Genomic DNA, 24196 nt, shown 5'->3' on the forward strand with positions numbered 1-24196 from the left:
GCCCATGGTCCACAACAAAGAGAAGCCACCACAATGAGAAACCCATGCACCACAATGAAGAGTAGCCCCCACTCACCACAACTACAGAAAGCCTGCGTGCAGCAATGAAGACCCAACGCAGCCAAAAATAAATTTAAAAATTAATTAATTAATTAATTAAAAAAAGAAAAGAAACTGCCAAACTGTATTTCAGAGCTACACCATTTTGCATTCCCAGCAGCAATGTATGAGTGAATCAGTTTCTTCATATCATTATCAGCATTTGGTGTTGTCACTTTTCTTTATTTTAGACATTTTGATGGGTTTATAGTGATATCTCATTGTATGACCTGAGCTATTTTATAGTGTCCACCTCAATGGGGTTCATGTGAGAGTTCACATGTGTTAAGTGTCTGGCATAGCTAGGTAAATGCTAGCTATAATTATTATTACAAAAATGTCATTGATATAGTCCCCACCTTCAAAATAGTCATTATATTATGGAAGAAAACGACATGGAAACAAATAATGTCAACCCAGATTGCTAAATGGAGGAGGCATGAACCAGAAATTAAGAGATCTCAGACTGGGGATGGAAAATGGTTGTGCAAGATTTCCTAGGAAAGGTGATTTTTAGCTAAGCTTTGAAGAACAAGTTAGTTTAGCTAAGCAAAGGGAGGAGTGACATGGATGCATTTCAGGCAGAGAGTACATATAGGGTATGGTGGCCAGAAGTTTAATATGGCTGTGTGACAGGGAGATTGGGGTGGAGAAAAGCCAGAGATGAGGTTGGGGAGGAGGCAGTGAGGGATCGAGCAGGGACTTACTACAAAATGGAGTTTAGAATTAACCTCATAGGTACTGGGGAGCCATGAAATCTCCAGGAGTGACATTTGGCCAGGTTGGAGACTTTTATGGTGCCCCTTATCTCCTGAGGCTTCTTGCTCAGACTCCTGATGTCAAGGAGGTGGCTACTTTCTGGGTCTCCGATGGGCTGGCCATGCTCCCTTTTCAATGGTTTGTTATAAAAAGCTCTCTACATATTAGACATATTTATAATTCCTCCCTAGCCCATCACCAAACAAAGCCCAAACATGGCCATAGACATGTAATTAATCACATCTCAGTTCTTATTAAGACAATAAACTCAGATTTCCATTTTTTAACCCCCTGCTCCTGTTTCCCCTGTTTTCCCCCAGGCCTCTTTCAGGCTTTCTTGTTTTCTCTTCCTGTTCCTGCCCTAGTGAAATTCAGAGAGCCTGGGTTGCCTCATCTCTACCAGGAAGTGTGTTTGCTTTAATGGTCTGACATTCCTTAAAGCTATTTGTAATAATAGGAACTCTTCTCACACTTGTAGTTTCTAATAGCTTATTCTCTTGTTAACCTCATGAGAACTCTGGCAAGATAGGTATTCTGTTTTATTAAAAAGGAGGCTGAATTTCAGAAGGATGAAGTCACATGCCCAAGTTTACACAGTGTTTCTGGGGCAGAGTTGGGCCTTAAACCTATGTGGTCCAATGCCTTACTAGATTAGACACCGCTTCTTCACCTTCTTGGCCAAATCTCTTTGCTTTCTCCCCACTGATCCTTACAACCCCCAAAGGACAGGTTTTGGCTTGAAAGTTTCTACTTCTTACCCAAGGACTCTGAAAAAATGACTGAGAAGGGGCAGTCAGAGAGGCATCGAAACAGGTCCAGAAGGGAAACACGTCCTTTCATCACTGTACACTAACACCCAGAACCATGGTGGCACATCAAGTGAAAACCTTTAAAGGTCCCAGATGATGAACAGATTGTGGTGGCCCTGCCAATACATAATACAAAATAAAAACAATAAGCCATTGAAATCAGTGTAAAAAAGTTCATTAATATTCTGATATCTCATGATAACTAATTTGAAGTGTTTTTAAATATCAAATAGGAAAGTGTTCTCACTTTAGAGGTCATTTTTTTGTGCACTGGCTTTGAGGGTGACTATTTATTGGCCCATCTGCAGTACATGGTGGGTGTGAGTGCCTGATGAGGGCTGCTTGGGCTGACAGCCACGCTTGTCTTGGTCTCTCTGTCTGTCATGGTCTCTGGGGGGCCCTGTCAGCTCCCACCCCTGAGGAACTGGGTTTTGCAGGGACTGCCTCCAGGGCTCAGTTCAGGCCTCTAGCTACTAGTTGTTGGCTTGATGAAGGAGTTTATGACAGGACAAGGAACTGAGGCTCCCTCTTTTCTCTGGCTCCCACTCTCCCTTTTTCTCTGCCTGTCTCTGACTATATATATCTTTTTCCCTCTTTCTCTTTGCTTTTTTCTTGCCCTCTCTATTCAGTTATATCTCTGAGTCTTTCTCTTTCTTTGCCCTAGTCTCTCAGACTCAGTTTCTCCTTTATTTTATCCTTTCTATTTCTCTCCTTGCCATTCTGTCTTTCCTTCTCTATTTTCCTCATATTCCAGTGTTTCTTCCTTTGCTTCTTGACCTCTGTGGATGTGTGTCTTGGTCTCATCATCTCCCTATCTTTGTCTTATTTTTTTTCCCATCACAGAGCCCACAGGGACTTTTAAAGAGGTTAAGTTGCTATATCCTGGGCTTTTTCTCCAGAGGAGTTAGGGATGGAGACTTAAGGCTAAATTTGAACTTTTCAGGCTTGGGTGGGGTCCTCCAAGGAGAAAACTAAAGCAGGAGGGAAAACTGGCTTACTCAGTAATAGGATGGAGGCCGGGGTGGGAACTTGGCAAAAACTGTGAGTTCCAACGTTCATTCAGTGTCCTGGCCCTGTGCTCTCTAACTGAGGCCTTGAGGCTATTTTTGGAAGCTTTCAAAATATCCCAGAAGACTCCTACCCCCTCCATTCAGCCTGGGTTGTCAGAGGATTCATTGATGATAGAAGAACTATGGCCTGCCTTCTATCCTTCCTGAGCTCCCACCAGGCCTGAGAAAACAATAGTAACACTGCCCCAGAGTGGAGTGTCATGGAGAGAGAGAGGAGTAGTCGCAACACATGATGAGACACTCAGGGAGCACAGTGGAGGTGTATAAAGCACCTCAAACCCCAAGATGCCAAAGTATCCTATCTGGAAGGTATCCTAGAAGTCAGCTGGTCTTGCTCCCTCAATATGTATATATGGGGAAGACTGGAGAGGGCACTATTGATATTTCTCAAAAAGGAAGGGAGAAAAAATCTCTTAGATCCATTTCCATCACCTGTGCCCTAGTTTACTATATCTGTCATGGATTGTTGCAATAGCTTGTTTTTTTGGCTTCTAGACTCTCTGTGGGCAATCTAGCCTCCATACTGGCCAGAGAAACCTATCGTAATTTGGGGTTGGGGTGGGATTGCAGGAGTGTGTCACACCTGCTTAAAGCCTTCACTAGCTCCCCAGTACCTATTGGATAAAATCCAAAATCCCTTAGCTTGACATGTAAGCCTAAGAAGCCTGTTTGTTAGTCCCCACTTACCTTTCTAAATTATTCTCTTACTTGCCATGTTTCCCTTTGGAATGTTCAAACTCCCTGCCACTCTCCATATTCTCCCGAACTGACATTCTCTCTTTCCCCTCTCCCAACACCTGTCCCCCCCAAAAAAAAAACCATTAACACATGCCTACAGGTAGAAATTAAAACAGCTTATTGAGCATCTACTATCTGTCAGGTACTGTGCTGGGTGCTGGGAGTATACAGTGAATGAGACCAGAGGGGGAGGACACAGAGGGCAAACAGGCGATAAACATAAAGAACACATGGTAGTCTTCTCATTTTATGGATGAGGAAACTGGGTCTCAGAGAGAGAATATGATTTGGCCACAACACACAGCTAGTGCTGAGATCCCAAATGCAGATTTGTCTAACTTTAAACTTGGTACTATTTCCACTATTTCCACTACCTACCTCCCTGAACCTGCTGCCTCCAAATCATTTCCTTCACCTACCTTAGTTCTCAAAATTACTCCATTAGAATGGTACTCTTGTGGGGTAGCACTTGCTTCCAAGAATTCCCTATCAACACGTTAGGACAGTATACCTGGGAGCCTGAGAACACATAGGCGGCTATTAGCATTTCTCAGTTTACTAGCTTTAATCTCTAGCAGGAGGCAAAGGAAAGCAGGTGCCAGATGCTGAGTTCTGATGGAAGGCAGAAGAATGGTATAGTAGCCAGAATGAGGGCTTAAATGTATTGGAAGTAAATATGGATTAATATTTTTATAACCTTGGCAGGACAAGACAGAAATAACAAAACAAATATTGATAAGGTTGACAACAGAAAATAAAATTTGCATTGTGAAAAATTAAAGTCAAAAGACAAAGGAAAAACTGACGACATATTTGCAAGATATTTGACATATAAGGTGGTGATAGCCTTAATTATAAGGAAATTTTCTAAATCAATGATAAAAAGAGAACACCTCAGGAAAAATTGAACAAAGGATATGAGTCAATTCACAAAATAAGAAATATATGACTAACTTAACATGAAAAGATGCTCAACCTCACTAGTAATTATATAAATTAAGATAAAGATGAAGGAAATTTTTTTTTTGGCTAGCATATTGGCAAAGATTAAAATGATTGATACCCAGTGTTGGTGGGCATGTGAGGATAAAAGTACTTGCATGCACTGCTCATGGAAATGAAAGTTAGAACAATCTCTCTGAAGATTATTTGGCAACATGTATCAAAATTTAAAATTTGCTTACCCTTTGACTCACTGAGAAATAAATGTGGACCAGTGTGTAGAGATATATGCATAAGGTTATCCATTACAATGTTGTTTGATAATACAAAATTAAAAATAACCCAAGTGTCCTTAGGTAGCAGAATGCTTAAATAAACTATGGTACATCCATGCAATGAAACACTATGCAGCCACTTAAAATGGTGAAATAGATTTATATTAGTTGACATAAAAGGATGCCCATGAAATACTTTTGAGTGAAAAAAAGCAAATTATAAATCATCATGTAGAGAGTGTAAATTATGGTTGTGTACACACACAGACACACACATATTAGCTTTAAAAGTAGTTTATTTCCTTCTTCAGAAATACATGAGCCTTCTGACCATTGTGCAAGACAATACAAATATATATATATCCTGGATTATATTAAGAGAAATATCATTTCTAGAAGAAGTTCAGCTATACCTTGGGCAGAGTCCTCCAGGGTCCAGCTTTGGGCATGGTGTGTTAACAGGCACACAGACAAATGACAAATGACAAATTGGGGTCTATCCAGAGGGAAGTAAGTAGGCTAGAAGGGACCCAACTCAGGGAAATAGGTGAAGGTGCTGGAGCCAGAGAGGATAAAAATTCCAGGGAAACTGATTCTGGCTTAAATAAAAGAAACTCTTCAAATGCTCTAGTTCTCTTGTGATTGAGTAAGCTGTTTAGCTAGATATGGGAAGTGAGCTTCTCACCACTGGAGGTAAGTAAGAAGAGGGTCAGGGAGTCAGTTAGATGGCTTCCAAGTCAGTTCCCCTCTAGTTTTTGAGTCTCACACTTGACAAATGTGGACCTGCATTGCCTGCCTGGGACGGATGGGAAAGGCAAGGGCAGGAGCCCCTGGGAATAAAGCCTGGTGGGACCTGCGTTGAGTTAGAGCAAAGACCACAGTCAGCCTGGCTTCCCACCCCCAGTCCCTTGGAGAGATCTCTCCTTACCTCTCCTGGCCTCTCTTCCCCACTAGCCCTTTCCTTCTCCTACAGCATCTGACCTGTGGGGACTGCAGGGCTTCCAGCAAGGAGATTGGAACTCCTACAGCCATTCCCTCCTTCTGGGTCAGAGAGTTTAAATTGGTTCCATTGTTAGGCTGAATAGGTAGGCGGTTACCTAGGTGGTGTGATTCCAAGGGCACTAGGCGGATCCCCTTGTTTTAAGGGACCTCCCCAATGTCTGATTTTTCACCATAGTGCTTTGTCCTTTGAATCTTGAATGCTTTCCAAAGTTCCTTTGCAAAAATGCCAATAATTCCGGGAAGGGGATCACCTTAAGCTGCCAGGAAAAGGGGAGGGGTAGGGAAGGGCTTCTGCATTCTGCAGAAAGCCTCTTCTGAGAGTATCTAGAGAAGTTTTGTATGCTGGGAAGCTAAGTAAGGCAGAAGAGGGGAGGAGGCCTTTGGGGAGGAATTTTTCTATCCAGGGGCCCAATCTACAGTGCAGTTAAAGCTTAGAACAGCTAGACTCAGTAGCTCCTAGGTCTGGCTGCGCATTAGAATCACCCAGAGAGTTTTTCAAAATACTGATGCCCAGATTTCACTCAAGCCAGAAGATTCTGATTTAATTGGTCTAGGGTGGGGTTCAAGCATAGTTATTTTTGCAAGTCTTCCCAAGTGATTCTAATATGCAGCCAGGGCTGTGAACCAAGTTAAGAGAAGCCCAGTCAGATATAATCTAGTTTGGGGGAGAACAAACAGGGCTAGATCAGCCTTCTGGTTCTCAGTAGTGCAGAATCATGTGGAAGGGACAGTACTACCCCTCTGCCTCCCCAGCTACAGCCCCTTGCCTCAAGGGTGATTAAAGGCAGGAGGGCTAGTTACTTGTGTAGATGACCAAACTTTCTGGTTTTCCTGGGACTTTTATGATTTTAAAACTTTTCTGATTTCCCACATCCCCAGCAAATCAGAAAGGGTGGCCACCACAGTGTGACTGCAAGTATTTAAACCTTCAGTCATTTATTTGAGCACAGATTGGGACAACCACTTCTTTTTCTCCCTCAGTTTTCTCTTCTGTGAAACAGGAATAGCCTTTGAATGTTTATGCTGACTCTCTCACTGGCTACTATAAAATGGAATAACATTAGTGAAAGGGCTCAGTGATCTGTAAAGCACTGCATACAGTACTGGACGGAATGTTATAAATAATAAGCACTACCTGCCAGGCTGTAAAGGTCATAGGATTCTTGCCTGTCAAATCTGTAATGTCCATTGTGGTGATTGGCTGGCTCCCATTTATCCTTTTCTTCTCTCCCATGGTTTTCTTTACCTCTTCTTTCAACATTTAAAAAGTTCTAGGATATCAGAGTTGGAAAGGACCACTGACACCTTTCAGTCCTATCCCACCATTAAACAGATGGAGAGACAGAAGCCTAGGAGGTAAAGTAACTGTTGATCAAGATCATACAGCTCATTAATGCCAGAGCTGGGATTCAAACTCAGCACATCTTGATGCCCAGCCCCTTCATTCCAGAGTTACATAACACTGTCCAACCACCTCCCTGACTCCCATAAGCCCATATGTCCTTTATGAGGGCACTGTATTTAATTTTTCCCATAAACATTGTCTGAGTACAAAGAGAAAAGGAAGCTCAAGGGACTATGGGAGTTCAAGGCATGGGAACCAAATTCATCTTGGGGAAGTGGCTATGGTCAGGAAGGGCCTCTCAGATGAGATGAGCTGAGACTAGAAGAAAAGTAACAGTTCTTCAGGTAAACAGGGGTGTGTGTGTGGTGGGGGGCGGGGGGGAAGCCAGCAGGGAAAGGGCATTTTAGGCAGTGGGAAAAGCAGACCCAATGGCCCAGAAGAGTCAGAAAACATGGTTCTTCAGTCCAGTCTAGTGGTTGGTGTGACTAGAAAGCAGGGTGATTGGTAGCTGGACAGATGAGGCTGGTCATATAAATTCCTACTAAGGAGTTTGAACTTTAGCCTGTAGATGTCAGAACACCATTGAAGGGTTTTAAGCTTGGGTCAGATATTTAGCTCTCTTTAACCACTTTTAACTCCAGGGCAAATAGAGAGGGATTAACAAAAACAATGTGAGAGTTAGCATTATCCTCAGTCTCAGAACAAGACACTCACTTTCCTGGCCCAAGTTGCTGAGTAATGGAATGACGCCTAGCCCTGACTCATCCCTGGGATACTGGACTGGGAGGAGGCCCAGCTCCTGTGTGGAGGTTCAGCCTCACCCTCCCCTGTCTGGGCTGAGTCTAGGCTGAGCCAGATAGACTCTGGGCCCAAGCTGGCTGGCCTTCAGGCTGTCTCTCAAAGAGTGTGCTTCCTAGGTTGCTCCGGGACAAGGGGTCCAGGGGCCCCGGACCTCTCTACCACTGGCAGTTCTGTTCCCTGGCAATGCATCCCCCAAGATCTCTGCTCTGGTTCTTGTTCCAATCTGCACTGGGGGAGTGTTCCCCATCTGTATTCTGGGCTTCATGTAATGACCCTTTCAATTCAGTTCCCTATAGCACAAGGTTCTCTTTCTTTCTCCCCCATGGAGTTTTCCTGAAGCATGTTCATTCACTGACAGTCTAATGAGGAAGGCAGACAAAAGTAATTATAGGACAGTGGGAGAGCTGGGTGTCCAAAGCATAGTGGTAACACAGAGAAGGAAGGCAGTACCTGTGGTGGGGGTGGGCAGCTTCCCAGGGAAAATGACATATGGCTTGAGATGTAAAGATTGATAGGGGTTGGTCAGGGGGAGAAGGATTATAAAACTGAGGGAACAATAGGCTTGAAGGAACAGAGCTTTGAACTGACCTAGGGATGATTAGGTGCGGTTCCAGCATAGAGGAGATGCATGGTGGGGTTAGGGAGGACAGGGAATGCTGGAGGAAATGTTGAGATAAGACTGCTCAGCTTCCTCCTGGGCCTCTCCACTTGATGGTTCATGGATACCTCAAACTCACCATGTCCAAAAACTTCATCTTCTTGCCCCACAAATTGGTCCTCTTCTAGAGCTTCTAATCACTGAGTCCTAGTAACTCTACCTCTTTAATTTCTCTGTAATGTATCCTCTTCTCTCTGTTCCTAAAACTACCATCCTAGTCCAGTACTGAAGAATGAATATGACTTTTCCCATTCTACAAAGAAAATTATGTGACTGATCATGTCTCCCTTTTCATATGGAGTACAGGATGCTCAGAGCCAAATTCACAGCTCAACTGTGTCAGCCCTAGTGGCTTCCATATCTGTCCTCTATTCTTACTAATTTATCCTCCTCTCTCACCATCAACAAGGTTCCTCAATTTTGTCTTCTGATTCTAATGTCTGTCATCCTGATTTAAAAATTATATTTATTTATTTTATAATTCTATTGCATTTCTGTGGTGAGTTACCTCAGATCATTTATGGAACAAATTGAGAACTGGATGAGTTGACAGATGGTTGGCCCACAGGAGATAAAATATTTCAGATCCTCATTATTTTCACCTGAACTATTACAATGGCTTCCAAACTGAGTTCTATATCTCACAACCCTATCTCATCCCCTCCAATCTGTCTTCCTCTGGCCTGCAACATTATTCTTTCTAAAAGCAAATCCTGATCAAGTCATCCCCCTGCTTTAAAACCATCAGCAGTTCCTCATTGTCCTGAGGATAACATTAAAGACCTTTAGCGTGAGTTGCAAGCCCCTTTGGAAACTTATCACCTTTCATTTATTTGTACTTATATGAGTACCAATTATACTATGTGCTAAATACTGTTCTAGGCACTGGCATTCAATAGTGATCAAAAATATGTACTGTTCTTGCCCTCATGGAACTTACAGTCTATTTGGGGAGACAGACATTAATCAACTCAAGACTCGAATGTATACTTACAAACTGTGGTCAGTTCTCTGGACGAAGGGTGGCTAGTTCTCTGAGGACATATGGCAGGGGGCCTAAGTTTTAGAAAGTTCCACAAGAAGTGGTATTTGGTCTAAAAGAAGGAATAGGTTGGTGTTAACTAGCTAAATTGTGGGTGTGGGGAAGTATGTGCCCCCTGCAGAACAAATAGTATGCAAAGGTCTTTGTAGGGGATAGATTGGAGGAAGCATGATACATTTTAGAAACAGAAATAACGCCAGTGTAACTGGGATGCAAGTAGCAACAGAGAGAGTTGGTTGAGAGGCTGTAGAGGTAGGCAGGAGCCAGACCATAAAGGGCTTTTAAAGGCCATGACAAAGATTCTGTTCTTCATCATAAGAGCTAAGGGAAGAAGCCACTGAAGGTTTTTAAACTAGAGAGCGACAGGATCCGATTTGCATATTGAAAAGTTTCCTCTGACTGCTTTGTGGAGAATAGATTGGAGGAGAGCCAGAAAGGATGTGGGGAGATCAGTTAGGAACCTGCTACAGTTGTCCATTTGACTCAGCTGGGACCAGGGTAGTAACAGTAGAGATGGGGAGAAGTGGACAGATTTGAGAGCTATTTATGAGGCCCATTGATAGGACTTGGCAATGGACTGAAATGGTAGGGGTGAAGAAGAAAGAGATGTTAAGAATGACTCTTAGGTTTCTGAAGGAGGACAGGTTTGAGAGGGAAGATAAGAGGAATCCAAGTTTTGGAAGTGTTAAGTTAGAGGAATCTGTAATGTGGAGCCTCTTTGCCATATGACCTAGTGCTCCAGCCTTATCAATCTGCTTGCAGGTTTCTAAATTTCTGTGATCTCTCTTGCTTTCTTCACTTTATAGATCCTGTTCCTTCTGTCTGATGCACTACTTTCATTACTCCCCCCACCCCATCCCCACTTCCCAGGAGGAAGTAGTAGCTAGAAGGATGTCTCTAAGGTGTGAATGTACAGGGTGTGTATGTGTATGTGAATATAGTATAACCAAGTGAGTGCAGTAGTTAAAAGTGTGTGTCCTGCGTCAGAGCATCTGGGCTTATATCCTCTCATCTTCAGGTGCCAATGACCTTGGGCAACTTACTTAAATCTCTCTCAGCTTCAGCTTCCTCATCTATAACACAAAGATAATAATACTAATGATTTGAGGTGGTTGTGAGGATTAAATGAGACAATAATGCATATCTAGTACTTAGCAAGATGTCTGATACATAATAAACACTCAATTAAGATTGTATTTATTGTTGTTGGGCATTTGTGTGTGTGTGTGTGTGTGTGTGTGTGTGTGTGTAGTGGGGGTTGGGGTGGGCATGGGCAAAGAAGACACCAGCCTGATAGAGAAATCCAGATGCATTTAAAGGGAGAGATAAGTCTGGAAATGAAAGGTATAGGGCCTGGCTGTGGACAGAGAGAAAGTGCCAAAAATCACACTGTTCATAAGTCACCAAAGGAGCACTCACACCTAGGCCAGGATGCCAAATCCTATGACCTTTCTACTCAACTTACTGTTTTCTTTCACTAGAGGGAAAATGAAGAAAAAGTGCTTGCTAAAAGGCAGGGTGTATCACTTCAGCAGGGAGATGGTGAAATGTTCAGGATGTAGTCTAGGGGAAGAAAAAAGGTAGGTCCAGCATATGGGATATTGTGTACAAAGGAATGGTGGAGGTAGGCAGTAGTAAAAAAAATAAAATTATTACTGGGTCTAGTGTCTGGTGAGCTGGACTCTAGTTTCAGCTCTTATACTCTGGCTGTGTGGTTTTGAGCAGGGCTCATACCTTCTCTGAGCCCTTTCATAGTAGGGCTGGGAATCTCTACCTTGCCAAAACAAGGAATAAATGAGATAATAAGATTAACATGTGGGAAAACAGACTATAACCACCACCATCCACAAATAACATATGAGCATCTTGCTAACATTGCACATGGCAGATAGCAGGAGCTCCAGAAAAGGTTCTTGGATGAAAATCAGCATCTGTATATAAGAAAGTGTGAAAAAGAACATCTGTACATTCCTGTGTGGATAGACAGGTGGCTGACATAGAGTTCACAGGCTTCCTTTTCTGAGAAATAAAAGATGTGTTTCCAGGCTTCTAGCTTCTTTCTCCTACCAAACACTGGCTGGGAAGTTATTGGTCTCCCTTGGGCTCAGCCCCTTGAATAGAAGGCCACCCCACACTGAGGGGCATTATGGAGGGAGGGTTTGTAGGGCATAAGGCATGCCCAGGCTCCATTCATTATCAAAACCAACCAATATTAATTGAGATCCTACTCTGTGCCAGGCACTATACTGCATGCTGGGGCTACGATGGTAAGCAGAACGGACATATATACACTACCAAACGTAAAATAGATAGCTAGTGGGAAGCAACCGCATAGCACAGGGAGATCAGCTCTGTGCTTTGTGACCACCTAGAGGGGTGGGATAGGGAGGGTGGGAGGGAGGGAGATGCAAGAGGGAAGAGATATGGGAACATATGTATATGTATAACTGATTCACTTTGTTATAAAGCAGAAACTAACACACCATTGTAAAGCAATTATACTACAATAAAGATGTTAAAAAAAATTATGGTCTAACGGGGAGTGTAATAGTTTTCTATGGCTACTATAACAAATTAGTACAAACTTAAAGACTTAAAGCAACATTAGCTTATTCTCTTACAGTCTGGAGGTCAGAAATCTAAAATGGGTCAGCAGGGCTACATTCCTTTCTGAGACTCTGAAGGAGAATCTGTTTTCTTGCCTTTTCCAGTTTCTTGAGACTGTCTGCATTCCTTGACTTGTGATCCCTTCCTCCATCTTCAAAGTCAGCAATGGCAGGTTGAATCCTCATCACATCACTCTGACATCTTCTCATGCCTTCCTCTCCCGCTCTTCCACTTTTAAGGACCCTTGTGATGACATTGGGCTCACCTGGATAATCCAGGATAATCTCCCCATCTCAATGTCAGCTGATTAGCAGCCTTAATTCTATCTGCAACCTTAATTCCTCTTTGTCATAAAATATAACATATTCACAGGTTCTGGTGATTGGGATGTGGACATATTTTGGGGGGCATTATTCTGTTATTCTGCCTGCTGCAGAGAGGTAGACATTAAATAAGTAAATACATAGATAAAACACATTATTGCAAACTATAGTAAGTGCTGAGGAAACAAATCTCTGAGAATAAAGGGTTTTTTGGGGGGAGGTGGGGACAGAAGGCATTCTACTTTAGAAAGGATGGACAAAGAAAGGAATTATATTTAAGCTGAGACCTAAAGGAAAGGAAGGAGCCAGCTATGCAGATAGCTAGAGGAAGAGTGTTCCAGGAAGAGTGTATCAGGCAGAAGGAAAGGCATCTGCAAAGACCCCAAAGTTGAAAAAGTATGACACTGAATGGTAAGTGGAAGTAGCCCAAGTCCAGCCTTTCCTAAAGAGTGGGAGAGCTCAAGTAGGAGCAGAATACCTCACAGAAGTAAATGAAATAAATGCGATGAGGTGAAGGGGTTTCATTACCTCCACCTCCATTCTCCATGTAGTCTATGAGGTCAGAGCCATAGGGATGAGAAGCAGCCCCCCTAGACCAGCAGGCAACCCCATGAGCCCTGCAGTGTACTGTGCTGATTCAACTCCCTAGAAGATGGGGACAATCAGAATGTGGAGCACCAAAGGGCTGGTGTACTTGCAGCTCAAGGACACATCCAGCCAGTGGGTAGATCAAGACAGAGGCTTTTGCCCAGGAAGCCAGGATGATCTCATGTCTATGGCAAGCATCATCAATCAGGAGGCCTGGAGTTGGGCAAGTTTCTGGGAGATGGGGAGAGAATGCAAGCCACAATCCTTGACTTCAGGAGCTTTGGCTGGAGATCTGGAATTCATGTCACAGGAGGAATAAGACCTATCAGTTTCCAGATCAGCTGCTAGACAAGAGAGCCCACATTTTTCCTGGGTGTCAGATACTCCGCTGAGCCATGGTAGGTAATTTGTCCAGGTTTGTTCTCGGCAGAGAGACTCACCAGCCTGCTTCTGTACCTTTATTCCCCTCCCCAAGAACCACTCAGCTTCTATTTCCAGGAGATATCCCCAAAGCAACAGGACTGTAGGACCATTCCTCTTTTCTCCTAACTTGCTTGATCCTTATTGCTCTTGAGTTTGGAGATCCAGCAGAAAGAACACTGGCCTGGGACTCAGGAGAGCTAAGTTTTTCCCTGGGCAAGTTCATTTGCTTCTCTTGGTCTATATGTCCTCACATATAAAATGGGGACATGTACCCTAGATGATGTTAAAGGTGTGATATTTCAGGATTCTGATTTCTGTTTTCATCCTTTCACAAGGATGTGAGAGAGGTGGGATTAGGAAGTGATGAAGGACTGGGCCAGTTCTAAGATTCAGTGTTTCTATGAGTTAAACACAGGGCTCTCTCTCTTCTCCCAAACATTCTGACACTCAGAATAATTGACCAGAGGTCTTGGGACATCTGGCAGTACATCTGAGGCTTTGTTGATCTGAGGAAAGTAGAGCTAGACTTCTCAAGCCCCCAATCCCAAAGCCTTGGAGAAGGGGAGGCTGAAAGGGTTGGGGAGTGGCATTTGTGTGAGGGGAAGTGGAGAACAGCTCCTCTTTTTCCCCTGAGGCATTACATCCACCAGCAGCACATCATCTGGAGCCACTGGGGAGGTTCAGGAGCACATGATGTGTCTGGTTCTGAAAGGCATGTCCAACCCAGTGGAAGGCCCTGCATTTTCCCCATTGAGAAACATCCACATATGGATTCTCATGTGCATGTATACACATGGCTGGGTTGAACATACCCAGTGCATTGGGGGGCGGTGGGAAGAAGGGGAAGGGCTCTCGAAATATAGTTAGGGATGTTTGAGACCTACATTTCTCAGGTAAAAGAATGTTAGAATGTTTTCTGGTCTGAGACTAGGGATTAAGGAAAGAAAAAGTATTTCAGGAGGATGAACGTACATGTCACTAACTTGGAAATACACACACATACATGCAAATGCATAAACAGGCAAGTATGGGAGCATATAGACAATACACATATGACCAAACAGAGGCACATCTGGACCCAGGAAAACCCTGGAACATGCATTTCTACCCCAAGTAAACACAGCTATGATCATCCTTTTTCCACATGCAAGTACCTTATGGTTTGCAAAATACTTCTCATGTTCAACCTTATATATCTTCTTGACAACAATCCTGGAAGGTATCAATTATTATTACCTCAATTTTTACAGATGAGGAAACTGAGGCTTGGGGTTAATCAATTGATTTGCCTAAATTTATCGAACTAGTAAATGTCAAAACTGAGGCTAAAACCAGGTCTTCTGGCTTCAAATTCAGTGCTCTTTTATACCACCTCATGCTGCATTCTAAGTGGCACTTTCTTTCTCTCTCCCATACACATACAAAAATTCATGCTGCTATCTTGCTGCATATATGCCTATCTCTATATGCTACAAATATGCATTCACATTTTCTGAATGAATAAAATGGATGGATGAATAATAACATCAAATGGCTTAATACATATATAAATGCATAAAGCCACCAGCAGAAGGTGCTGAGCAGCACTGTTATGGAGGCCTCAGTAATGAGGGGAAGAGTCTGTTCAAACCCACAAGTTATCCTTCCTTCTGTTCCTTTTCCACTCACCTATGGGCTCCTTTTACAGAGCATAGGAGCTTTCCATGACGGGCCAATAATTTCAATTGGCCCTGCTGAGATGAAACCTTTGATCTCCATACCTCAACACTTAGGATGTGGGGAGTAGTGGAAAGAACACATTATTTCTATGTTTCTTCTCTGTCTCTCCCACCGGGCAATGAGCTCTGTGAGAGTGGGGACTTCTTCCGTCTTTCATGTATATATCCCTGGGGCTTAGTACAGTGCCTTATGTATAGTAAGCACACACACACACACACACACACACACACACACACACACACACACACACACATTTTCTGAATGAATTTTAAAAATGAATGGATGAATAATAAAGTCAAATGGCTTAATTTCAAGTCCTTACTTGTAGTGTGATCATGGCCAAGTGCCCTAACTTTTTTGAATTTCAGTTACCTTATCTGTCAAATAAGGATTGATACCTAATTTGTCTACCTAAGTCTACCTAAGTTTTTCTTAGGTGTAAATGAAATAATGATTTGAAAATAGCCCTGTTTTCACTTGAGGGTTTTTAACATGCTGGTTTCATAGACTCTCAGAGTACAGCAATCTCCTCTTCAACCACCCACATTGTGTACTCATCCAACCTTTGCTCACACACTTCCAATTATGACTTCAGTATTCACTGAGTGGCCATTTCCAGTTTTAGACAGATATGACCATAAGGACCTTCTTCCTTGCATCCATCATAGCTTTCTCTGAGCTCTGCCCTTTGGGGTCATATGGAGCCCGTCTGTTCCTTCTTTCTTAAGGTAGGCATTTAGCAGTCCAAAGACATAGACAACATCCCCTTGAATCTTCCCAAGGTCAAACAACCTCAGATCCTCCAACTATTCATGTGTCCTGGGCTCAGCTCCCTCCCCAGCTAGCTCACATGGACATATACACCAGTGTGTGTGTCTCTCCCTTAAAGAGGGGTGCACAGCAGGATACAGTCGTCAGATGGGCTCAGACCAGGGAAGCAAAAGGCAGGACTGTCCCCTTCCCCCTAAACATTAGCCTTCTGAGTTTGAATTAACTCTCCTGGCAGCCACAGCTCACTGCTAACGTTCACGTAGTTTACTAACAAGTAAAACCTCAGAGGTCTTTTTAGCCATACTGCTGCTAAGTCACATCTTTCCCATCTTTTCCTCACCAGGTTGATTATTTGGACCCAAGCACAACCTTTACATCTGTTATCCTTTTAAGCTTTACCATCACTCGGGCTTGTCATAAACTTTTTGGATCCTGACTCTGTTGCCCAACCTATCCACATTCCCTCCCAGATTTTTTTTTCCTTCTCTTCTTCCTCCTCCTACTCACCTTTCTTTCTTTCTTTCTTTCTTTCTTTCTTTCTTTCTTTCTTTCTTTCTTTCTTTCTTTCTTTCTTTCTGGCTCACTGAAAAAATCAAATAGTATAGAAATATATACATTAAGAAGGAAAAATTCTCCCTTTACTCTCCTCTAAAATCCCAGTCCCCATTCCAGAGGTAACAACTAGTATCAATCTCATGTGCATCTTTCCCCTTTTCTGGGGACTTACAAACATATTTATAAAAACATAGATATTTTAATTCATAAATGGTATCATACTATTCATACTGTTCTGTGATTTCAGAGTAGATTAAAAAAACGTCTTTTCATAGTAGTTCATACTTTTAAAAGGCTGAATAACATCCTGTTGTATGGCTATACCATGTATATAATCAGTCCCATAGTGATGGACATTTAGGTTGTTTCTTTTTATTATTATAGTATTGCAATAAATGTCCTTGTAGATGCCTCTTTGTGAACAATAGAGTGTTTCCTTAAGATAGACTGGTAGTAGAGATGGCGCATGCACACGCAACCCCCCTACCCACCCCCACAAATAGAGCTGTGAATGGGGGGAGGAGTAATGAGATAGGAATAGAAGGCTCTATTCATTGGTCTTGTCTCCTAACAGGAAAATTTGAGGCAGTGTAAGGGGGAACTTGGGCCTTCAGAGAATCTGGACATAATGCCAGTTGATAGGTCTCTAGGGTTGGACATGAGAATAGCAGATCCCTCTCTTTAGCTGAGCAATCTATCCTGAGCTCCAAAGATATGCCTGGGAGTGTGCTGTGCTCCTTCTGCATGGAACACAAAGTGTGATCCCTTTTGGGGGGCAACTACAGCCCAGCCTGGAATGGAGGAAAAGATAAAAAAAAAAGCAGCAGCTGACAAGACAAAGCAGAATGTGGGAGGGAGGCCAGATGAGCACTGCAGACCTGGGCACTACAGGAGCTGGGGGGAGGCAGAGAGCACAAGGAGGGCAGGAGAGATCAAGGGAAGGCTTTGTGCAGAGACAAGAGCGAGCACACCGGGCTGTGTGCATGCGGTGAGAGTAGCCTGGCTCGAGGGGAAGGACTGTGCTGAGGAGCTGTGGGAGCAAGAGAAGCCTGCAAAGGTTAAGTGTGTGTGTGTTGGGTGGAGGGGGTCATCTGACGTGTTTGAGCACAGGTGAAGGCTGCATGTCTGAAGATCACCATGGTGACCATGTGGAGGATGGCCTGGGTGGGGCAGCCTAGAGTCAGGGAGATCAGGGAGAGTCGGTGAGGGCTGACCTAGGGCACTGGCAGCAGAGATGGGAGGGAGAGAAGCTGTGAAGGACAGACAGACAGAGAGCAGGGCTTGGTGATCAGATGGTAGGGGGAAGGCAGAGGAGAGTTAAAGATGATGACATCGTGCACACAAAGGACGGCGCTAACAGCAAAACCACCAACAAACACAGAGTGGTTGGGAAGGAGAGCTCCTGGGGAGGAAGAGGGTGAGTACCCCTTGCAGAGCCTCACATAGAACCGGGCACCCAGCAGGCACCTGGTCACTGCTGGAGGCATGGGTAGGATGGACAGATGGATAGTTTCCTTCTAAGTGTATCGAGGTTGAATTGTGGGTTGTTCACAGAAGGAAGGGCCGTGTGCTCAGCGGGCTGTTTTCTCTCTGGGCCCCATAGGCAGACCGGACACATAGGTGTGGTTGCTGGTCACTGGCTGCTGGGGGTAGGGCTGGGAGCTAGTGACTCCACTGGGAGACCCTCTCTGCAGGGCTAATTTCATATTCCAAGATGGCACTGGCTCAAACTGAATTGATATTGGCTGGCTGGGGGAAGCTCTCAAAAAGCTTCCAGCCTTACTACTAAGAGGAAAAGCCAGAGAGAAACTCTCTTCCCTCTCACTGTGGTCCATTTGTATGATTAATAATAGATATTCCCAGGCACTTTATATTGGCAAGATGCCATATTACCACTGTTTATTATTACCCACCCGCTCTCTCAAGCTGTCTAGTCTGACCACTGAGGTGCAGGGGTGATATGAATCTTAAAATCCATCTCCTTCCTCGGGTTTGCCTGGTCACAGCTAGGGACTGAGAAGGTCACAGGTCAGGCTGGTAGAAAGAAGGTGGACCCTGGACTCACAGGACCTGGGCCCAAATCCCAGTCCCACCATCAACAAATTGTGTGACTTTTAGATAACTCCTTAGACCCTCAATTTCCTCATTTCTACCCTTAAAGGTTCTTGTTAGGTATTGAAATGGCCTCCCCACTGCTCAGCACACGATAAGTGCCTCATTAATGTTATCTTCTCTTCTTTAAACCAAACCCTAGCTTTTGTTTCCAAGAAGTAGGTAGAAGATTGAGGATGGTTAAAAGCAAGACTTCTCTACTGCTGCAGTTTTTACTCTCAGCCATATTATACCAAGAGGACCTCTTCCCTTTGGGGAGACAAGAGTATATTCTTCTGCTTATTTTCTTGTTTGTGTAAAGAGCACAGCTAGCCTAGTGCTTGGGCTGCTGATCCAGGGAAATTAAGAGAGAGAGAGAAGGACTCTGAGTGCATAGCCTTAAGCTTATGTTTCTCCTCACCTCTCTGCTACATTTCTCTTCTATGAATGAAGGAGAAGAGCAACTTAGAGGCTTAGTTAATTCCTTACCCAAGCATCAGCCAAGAGCAATTGTGTGGAGTGAAGCAAAAGAGATCTAATTTAGATGTATAGAAGGACTTTCTAACAATGATGAAAATGAAAAGCAGCCCTCAGAAAGTTCTGAGTGAAGGGGAACTTTTAACTGTTACCATCCAATGGATTGGGGAGGAATGCTTCTTTAGTCAAAGTATTCCTGGGATTCAGGACTGCACCCTACCCAGTTCCTCTCTGATATTGCCTCTCCTGCACTATTGTGTCCTCTGAAAGAGGAATACCATTTAGAATGCAGAAGCTTCTTTACTGCAGTGAGCTTATATCTTGAGTGGGAGGTGATTACAAGTCCAATCTCATTTCTCTCTTGAGCTTGGCATAGGCTTTCACATAAATCAGCCTTACGCAGTTCCTGCTTGCCATTTCCTTGACTCTGACATCCAGACTTGGGGCAGCTCTGGAACAGTCCCAGCCTCCGAGGAATCCTGAGCCTTTCCACTTGACCCCATGTATGGCCCTAAAGCACAGGTCAGATTTCTCCTTTTGTATCTCCTACCCCCGGATTCAGATCCCCACCTCCACCCCAGCTTCTTTGGACTCCAGCTTCAGAATGTCCTTGCACTGCCCCTCACCTAGATTTACTGCTTGGAAAATACTTGCCTGTTCCTCCTTGAACTTTGAATTCAGCTCTTCTAAAAACGCAAGTATCTTCATACCTCTTACTTCCCTCACCCAGCCAACATATGTGGGGATGTTTAGCCCTTACTCCCATGTCTTCTCTCTACAAACACTGGCATAAACCTCATCATATCTAAAGCTAAGTATCAGGATTACTCTGGCCCCAAGAAGATTGAGCTAACTCAATTCACATGGGATCATGGTAGGGTGTGGGGTGGGTGGGGGAGATTAGTTCTGGCCATATAGGCATGAAATATTTTACAAAGAGGTAAAAACAAAGGTCTGTTTCCCTGGCCATCTTGAAGAACAAGAGAGCACCTCAGCTGCCTCTGCTCTGCTTTGGAGACATGGAGATATCAAATATGGGTCCCTCCTAGCCAGGAGGTTTCAAGTCTAACCTTCAAGCAATGTCCAGCTGCTTGACTATAATCACCATAATAAACTTCAGTCTGGTGAAGTGGCGGCAGCACTACTCCTCTGATTCTAGCCTTCAAAAATTCTTGCTTGTATTACAGAAACAGCTTAACTGAGCTCTGTCTTCTTTATTACCCCTGAATCCATTCTCCACACTAGTTGCCCGATCTTGAGTAAGTTCTTCCCTCTTTTGGATCCTCAGTTCCCTTGACCTGAATGGGGGCTAGACTAAACAGTCTCCTCCCATTTCCCCACCCTTCTCCCCAGGGGGCTAACCACCTCCTCTCTCAGCCCCTCTTTCCATCAATCTCCTTTCTTCCCTACCCTTTGACTTCCCTCCCCTCACTTGAACTCCTGTGTCTCTTTTCCCTTTTAATACTGTGTTCAGATGCTTGACACTCCCTAATCAGGTCTCTTATGTGTGTGTGTTTGGAGCAGGGGGTGTGTTGGCATGGGATGTGGGGAATGACACACAGGGGGTTTCCACTTTCCAGGATGGATAATGAAAGTTGGAGTTTCCAATCAATTTCTCCTCCGGCTTTAGGCACTTCGCCTAGTTCCAGGCCCCTGTGAGCTCTAGAATATGAATGAGGGAATCAGTGAGTTCCTTGAACTCCTGGGAGAAAAGGGCAGTGACAATGTCAAGGAATGTGATTGATGCCATTGCTACCCATGCTGCTGAGGCTTTCTGGGGAGTGCTGCTCTTTCTTGGGTCAACTGCTCAGCTCCAGAAAATGGTCTGGGCAGGGAACTTTGTTTTCCCTAGCACATATCAATGGATTTTGACAGCAGTGAGAGAAACTGAGGCACATTGATGCGTGGACCCTGTTGAGCTGGGAAAACAGAGGAGTAGAGAATAGGACTGCTGATTCCTGAGAGCAAATGCAAGGCCAGTCTTTATGCAACCCTGCTAGACTCATCTATTGTCCTAGGAAGTCTACTTCCTTTGTTATCCTTTTATAATGTCAGAGTGGGAAAGGACCTTGGAAGCCCAGGAGTTCAGCCCTTTTTTGTTACAGAAGGGGAAACTCAAGCCCAGAGTGGGGAAGGGACTTACCCAAGGCTACACAGTGATCAGAGAGTGAGTTAGTGGCAAAGCTATGACTAAAGTCCAGGTGTCCCGACCATCCCTCTCAAATATCCTTTTCACTGCCCCAAGCTGGCTCATCATCCCTGAGGTATGTGTTACCCTACCTCACAAAGAATACTCAGACCATGCCTCCGCACAATTACCAGTGGATAGTAGAAAAAAGAACTATGGTCCGTCACTTTCAAACTAAAGCTCAGACTTAACTAGATGACTATTACAGTCTAGAGCACCTCTATCCTGGGATTCTGTGACCTTGACAAGAAGCAGAAAGGGTGCTGGCAGACATATCTCAAAGGAGTGGACTGGGGGTGCATCTAACCTGGGGGAATTATCAGACAGTGAATCAGGTATCAGTGAATGTGTTGGAGGGGCTATAGGATCAGGATTTGAATAAGGTGGAGACTGGGATTGGTAGGAAGGAAAGTGAATAGAGACAGATATGGGAAAAAGGAGCCCAATTCTGATAAAAATGAGGATTGAGCAAGGATGGGGATGAAATATGATGGGAAAAGCGATATAGAATCCTACAGAAGAGAATCGATGAAGTGTTGTAGAAGCTGAGGCAGTTTAGCCAAGAGAAAAGAAGTTTCAGGGGGATATGGGATCTTCAGACTTCTGAGGAGTTAGGGACAGCAGGGGATTTGTGTTGTCTCAGGGAGCAGAACTGAGATCCATAGGCGGAGCCACAGAGGAGTTCAGACACACACGGGAAGAACTTTCTGAGAGTCAGAGCCGTCTTGAGTAGGAACGGAGAGTTTTGACAGGTAGTGAGCTCCCCATTAGTGGAAAGTTGCAGTCAGGGCTGTAAGCCTCTTTCCAGGGTGCGGCCTAGGGCCCAGCCCTACTTGGGGGTGGGGCCGAATGGCCCGGATGCTGAGGGCCAGGGGCCGTGAAGGGGGTGGGAGAGGGGCAGCAGGCCCAGGTGAGGGGTGGGAGCCCCCACCGGGGCGCCCAGGCCCAGCCTGGCCCCCAATTAGCTGGTGTGGCCAGGCAGGGCAGGGCAGGGCAGGGATGGGCTGGGCGGGGCGAGGCCGGCGGCAGGCTAGAAGGCGGGCGCGAGGGCGGGGAGCGGTGCGGAAGCCGGGCCACATAAAGGAGCGGGCGGTGCGACGGGGGCGGCTCTTTCCTGGGTGGGGTTTGTGAAGTCGTGGCCCGTTAGCAGGAAGCGGAGCAGTCGCCCCGACGCTGGTGAGAGACCCAATCCGAACCCCCAGTCTCCGGAGTCCGAGCCGTGTGTACTGCGTTCTCAGCGCCGTCCGACAGCTCCCAGCCAAACTTCACCAACTCCGCCGCCTTTTCCGCCACCATGCCCAAGACGGTGAGTGCCGGGGATGGGCGCTTCCGACCCCCGGGGCTCTTGCGGACCCTCGTAGCCCCTCGCCGATGGCCGGGGGCTTGGGCAGCCGCGCGTCCGCTCGCGATGCCGCGCCTTCCGCCGAGGCCAGGCGTGAGGAGGGGCGGCAGTGGAGTCCAGGTCTGGCGCGCTCTCGCGGGTAAAGGGGTCCAGGGATAGAAGTGTGGGCCGGGCTGGCCGGTTTCTTTCGCAGATTCTAGTTCCTTGTGTTTGGATTGCCACAGTAGGGAAGGCTTCCTTGGGGGCCCAAGGTCTCTTTTTACCCCTGACGGGCCCTGGGCGCAGGGGAGAGGACTCTGGTTCGGAGGAGGACACTTACCCCAGTCCAGGAATTGGCGCTTTTATGGGGCGAGGCTGCCACTGACCAGGAGGGGCCATGGGAACCGAGAAGCAAGGAGGAGGGTGGGAGCTGCTCAGGGCGGATCCCGTACCCCCACTCACCTTTCCCACAGCCTCCCCAGGCGGCTTCAGCTGTTTCCCACTAGGAGGGGAGGAGAGAGTTGTGGACAGACTCATCGAGGCCGCTTGCTCTTACCCGGGAGCGCTAACACTTCACTAGGCACCAGTCTGAAGGGAGGCAAGAAGACTTTGCGGGCGGGGCGGGCTGGACGCGCGCGGTGGGGGGGCGGCTGGACGCGCGCGGTTGGGGGGCGGGTCGGGGAGAAGAAGACTGGTTTCTTCCTCCTCTCCACTCGCCAAATCCCTGCCTTTCCCATTACTTACTGGCTCTCTATTTCCTCCTATCCACTCCGTACTATTCTGTGAGGTGTGGACTCGCCTGTGGGGCCACACCTTTCTAGGGTGGTGGTAGCTTCTAAGGATCTGGTCTCCACCCTACTGGCTGTTTTGAGAAGAGAAGAAGCCTCTTGGGAGTGGGGCCTAGGGGGGGCCGGATGCCCAGGAGGGAGGGGGGAGGGGTGTGCCTGAATAATGAGCCCTGCTTGCTTTTGTGCAAGTCATGCCAAATGGCTGCTGAGGCCCTTCCCTTGCTCAGGAAGGCTGGGTGACCACCCTGGCTTGAGTCCCTTAGGCCAGGCAACTTGTTGCACTGGCTTAGGCTATGCAGTTATCCCAGACCCCTCTCCCTAGGACTGCCTGAGCCTTGTAGAGCTGAGATAGTGACTAGTAGCCTTGAGAAGGACTGAGGGTCCCTGAAAGAGAGGAATGGGGGGCCCAGTTCTTTTGGTGTGTGCTGAGATTTAGTTGCCACGTTGCTGTGTTCCAGCCTTATTGCGAAGTCATTGTTGCCTTTCCAGAACCTGTCCTTCAAAAACACCAAGTTTTCAACAAGTGTGTACTTCTACCATCTCTCTCTTTTCAGTTGCTAATGGTTTTATGACATGGGGCTTTTCCACACTCCCCCCCACACACACCCCCCCCGCCCCACATACACACAAAGTGAGACAGAATGGTTTTGAAAAGGGGGGAGGGCAGTCTCCGCTATCACAGAGGATTATAAAAATCCTTCCAGGAGCCTCTCTTTGGTTTTATCTCTCTGTGGTTGACTCTTCGACTCCTCTTCAGATGTGGCTTTGCCTAAATAGGTGGGTGGATCTCTGGGAATAGACTGTG

The 24196-nt window shown here is 45.5% G+C and overlaps 1 protein-coding gene across 1 annotated transcript in view; it reads left to right on the forward strand.

Annotated features, from left to right (window-relative positions):
* Positions 1-22381: 22381 nt before the first annotated feature.
* The window catches only part of MSN (moesin), a 66578-nt gene continuing 64763 nt past the window's right edge, over positions 22382-24196 (forward strand). The window contains exon 1 of the mRNA XM_057537908.1: positions 22382-22588. Within this exon, the coding sequence (XP_057393891.1) occupies positions 22577-22588 (12 nt within the window). The 5' untranslated portion in view covers positions 22382-22576. The remainder of the gene's footprint in view (positions 22589-24196) is intronic.

The sequence above is a fragment of the Balaenoptera acutorostrata genome, chromosome X, assembly GCF_949987535.1.
Source record: "Balaenoptera acutorostrata chromosome X, mBalAcu1.1, whole genome shotgun sequence".
In the NCBI taxonomy this organism is placed as follows: domain Eukaryota; kingdom Metazoa; phylum Chordata; class Mammalia; order Artiodactyla; family Balaenopteridae; genus Balaenoptera; species Balaenoptera acutorostrata.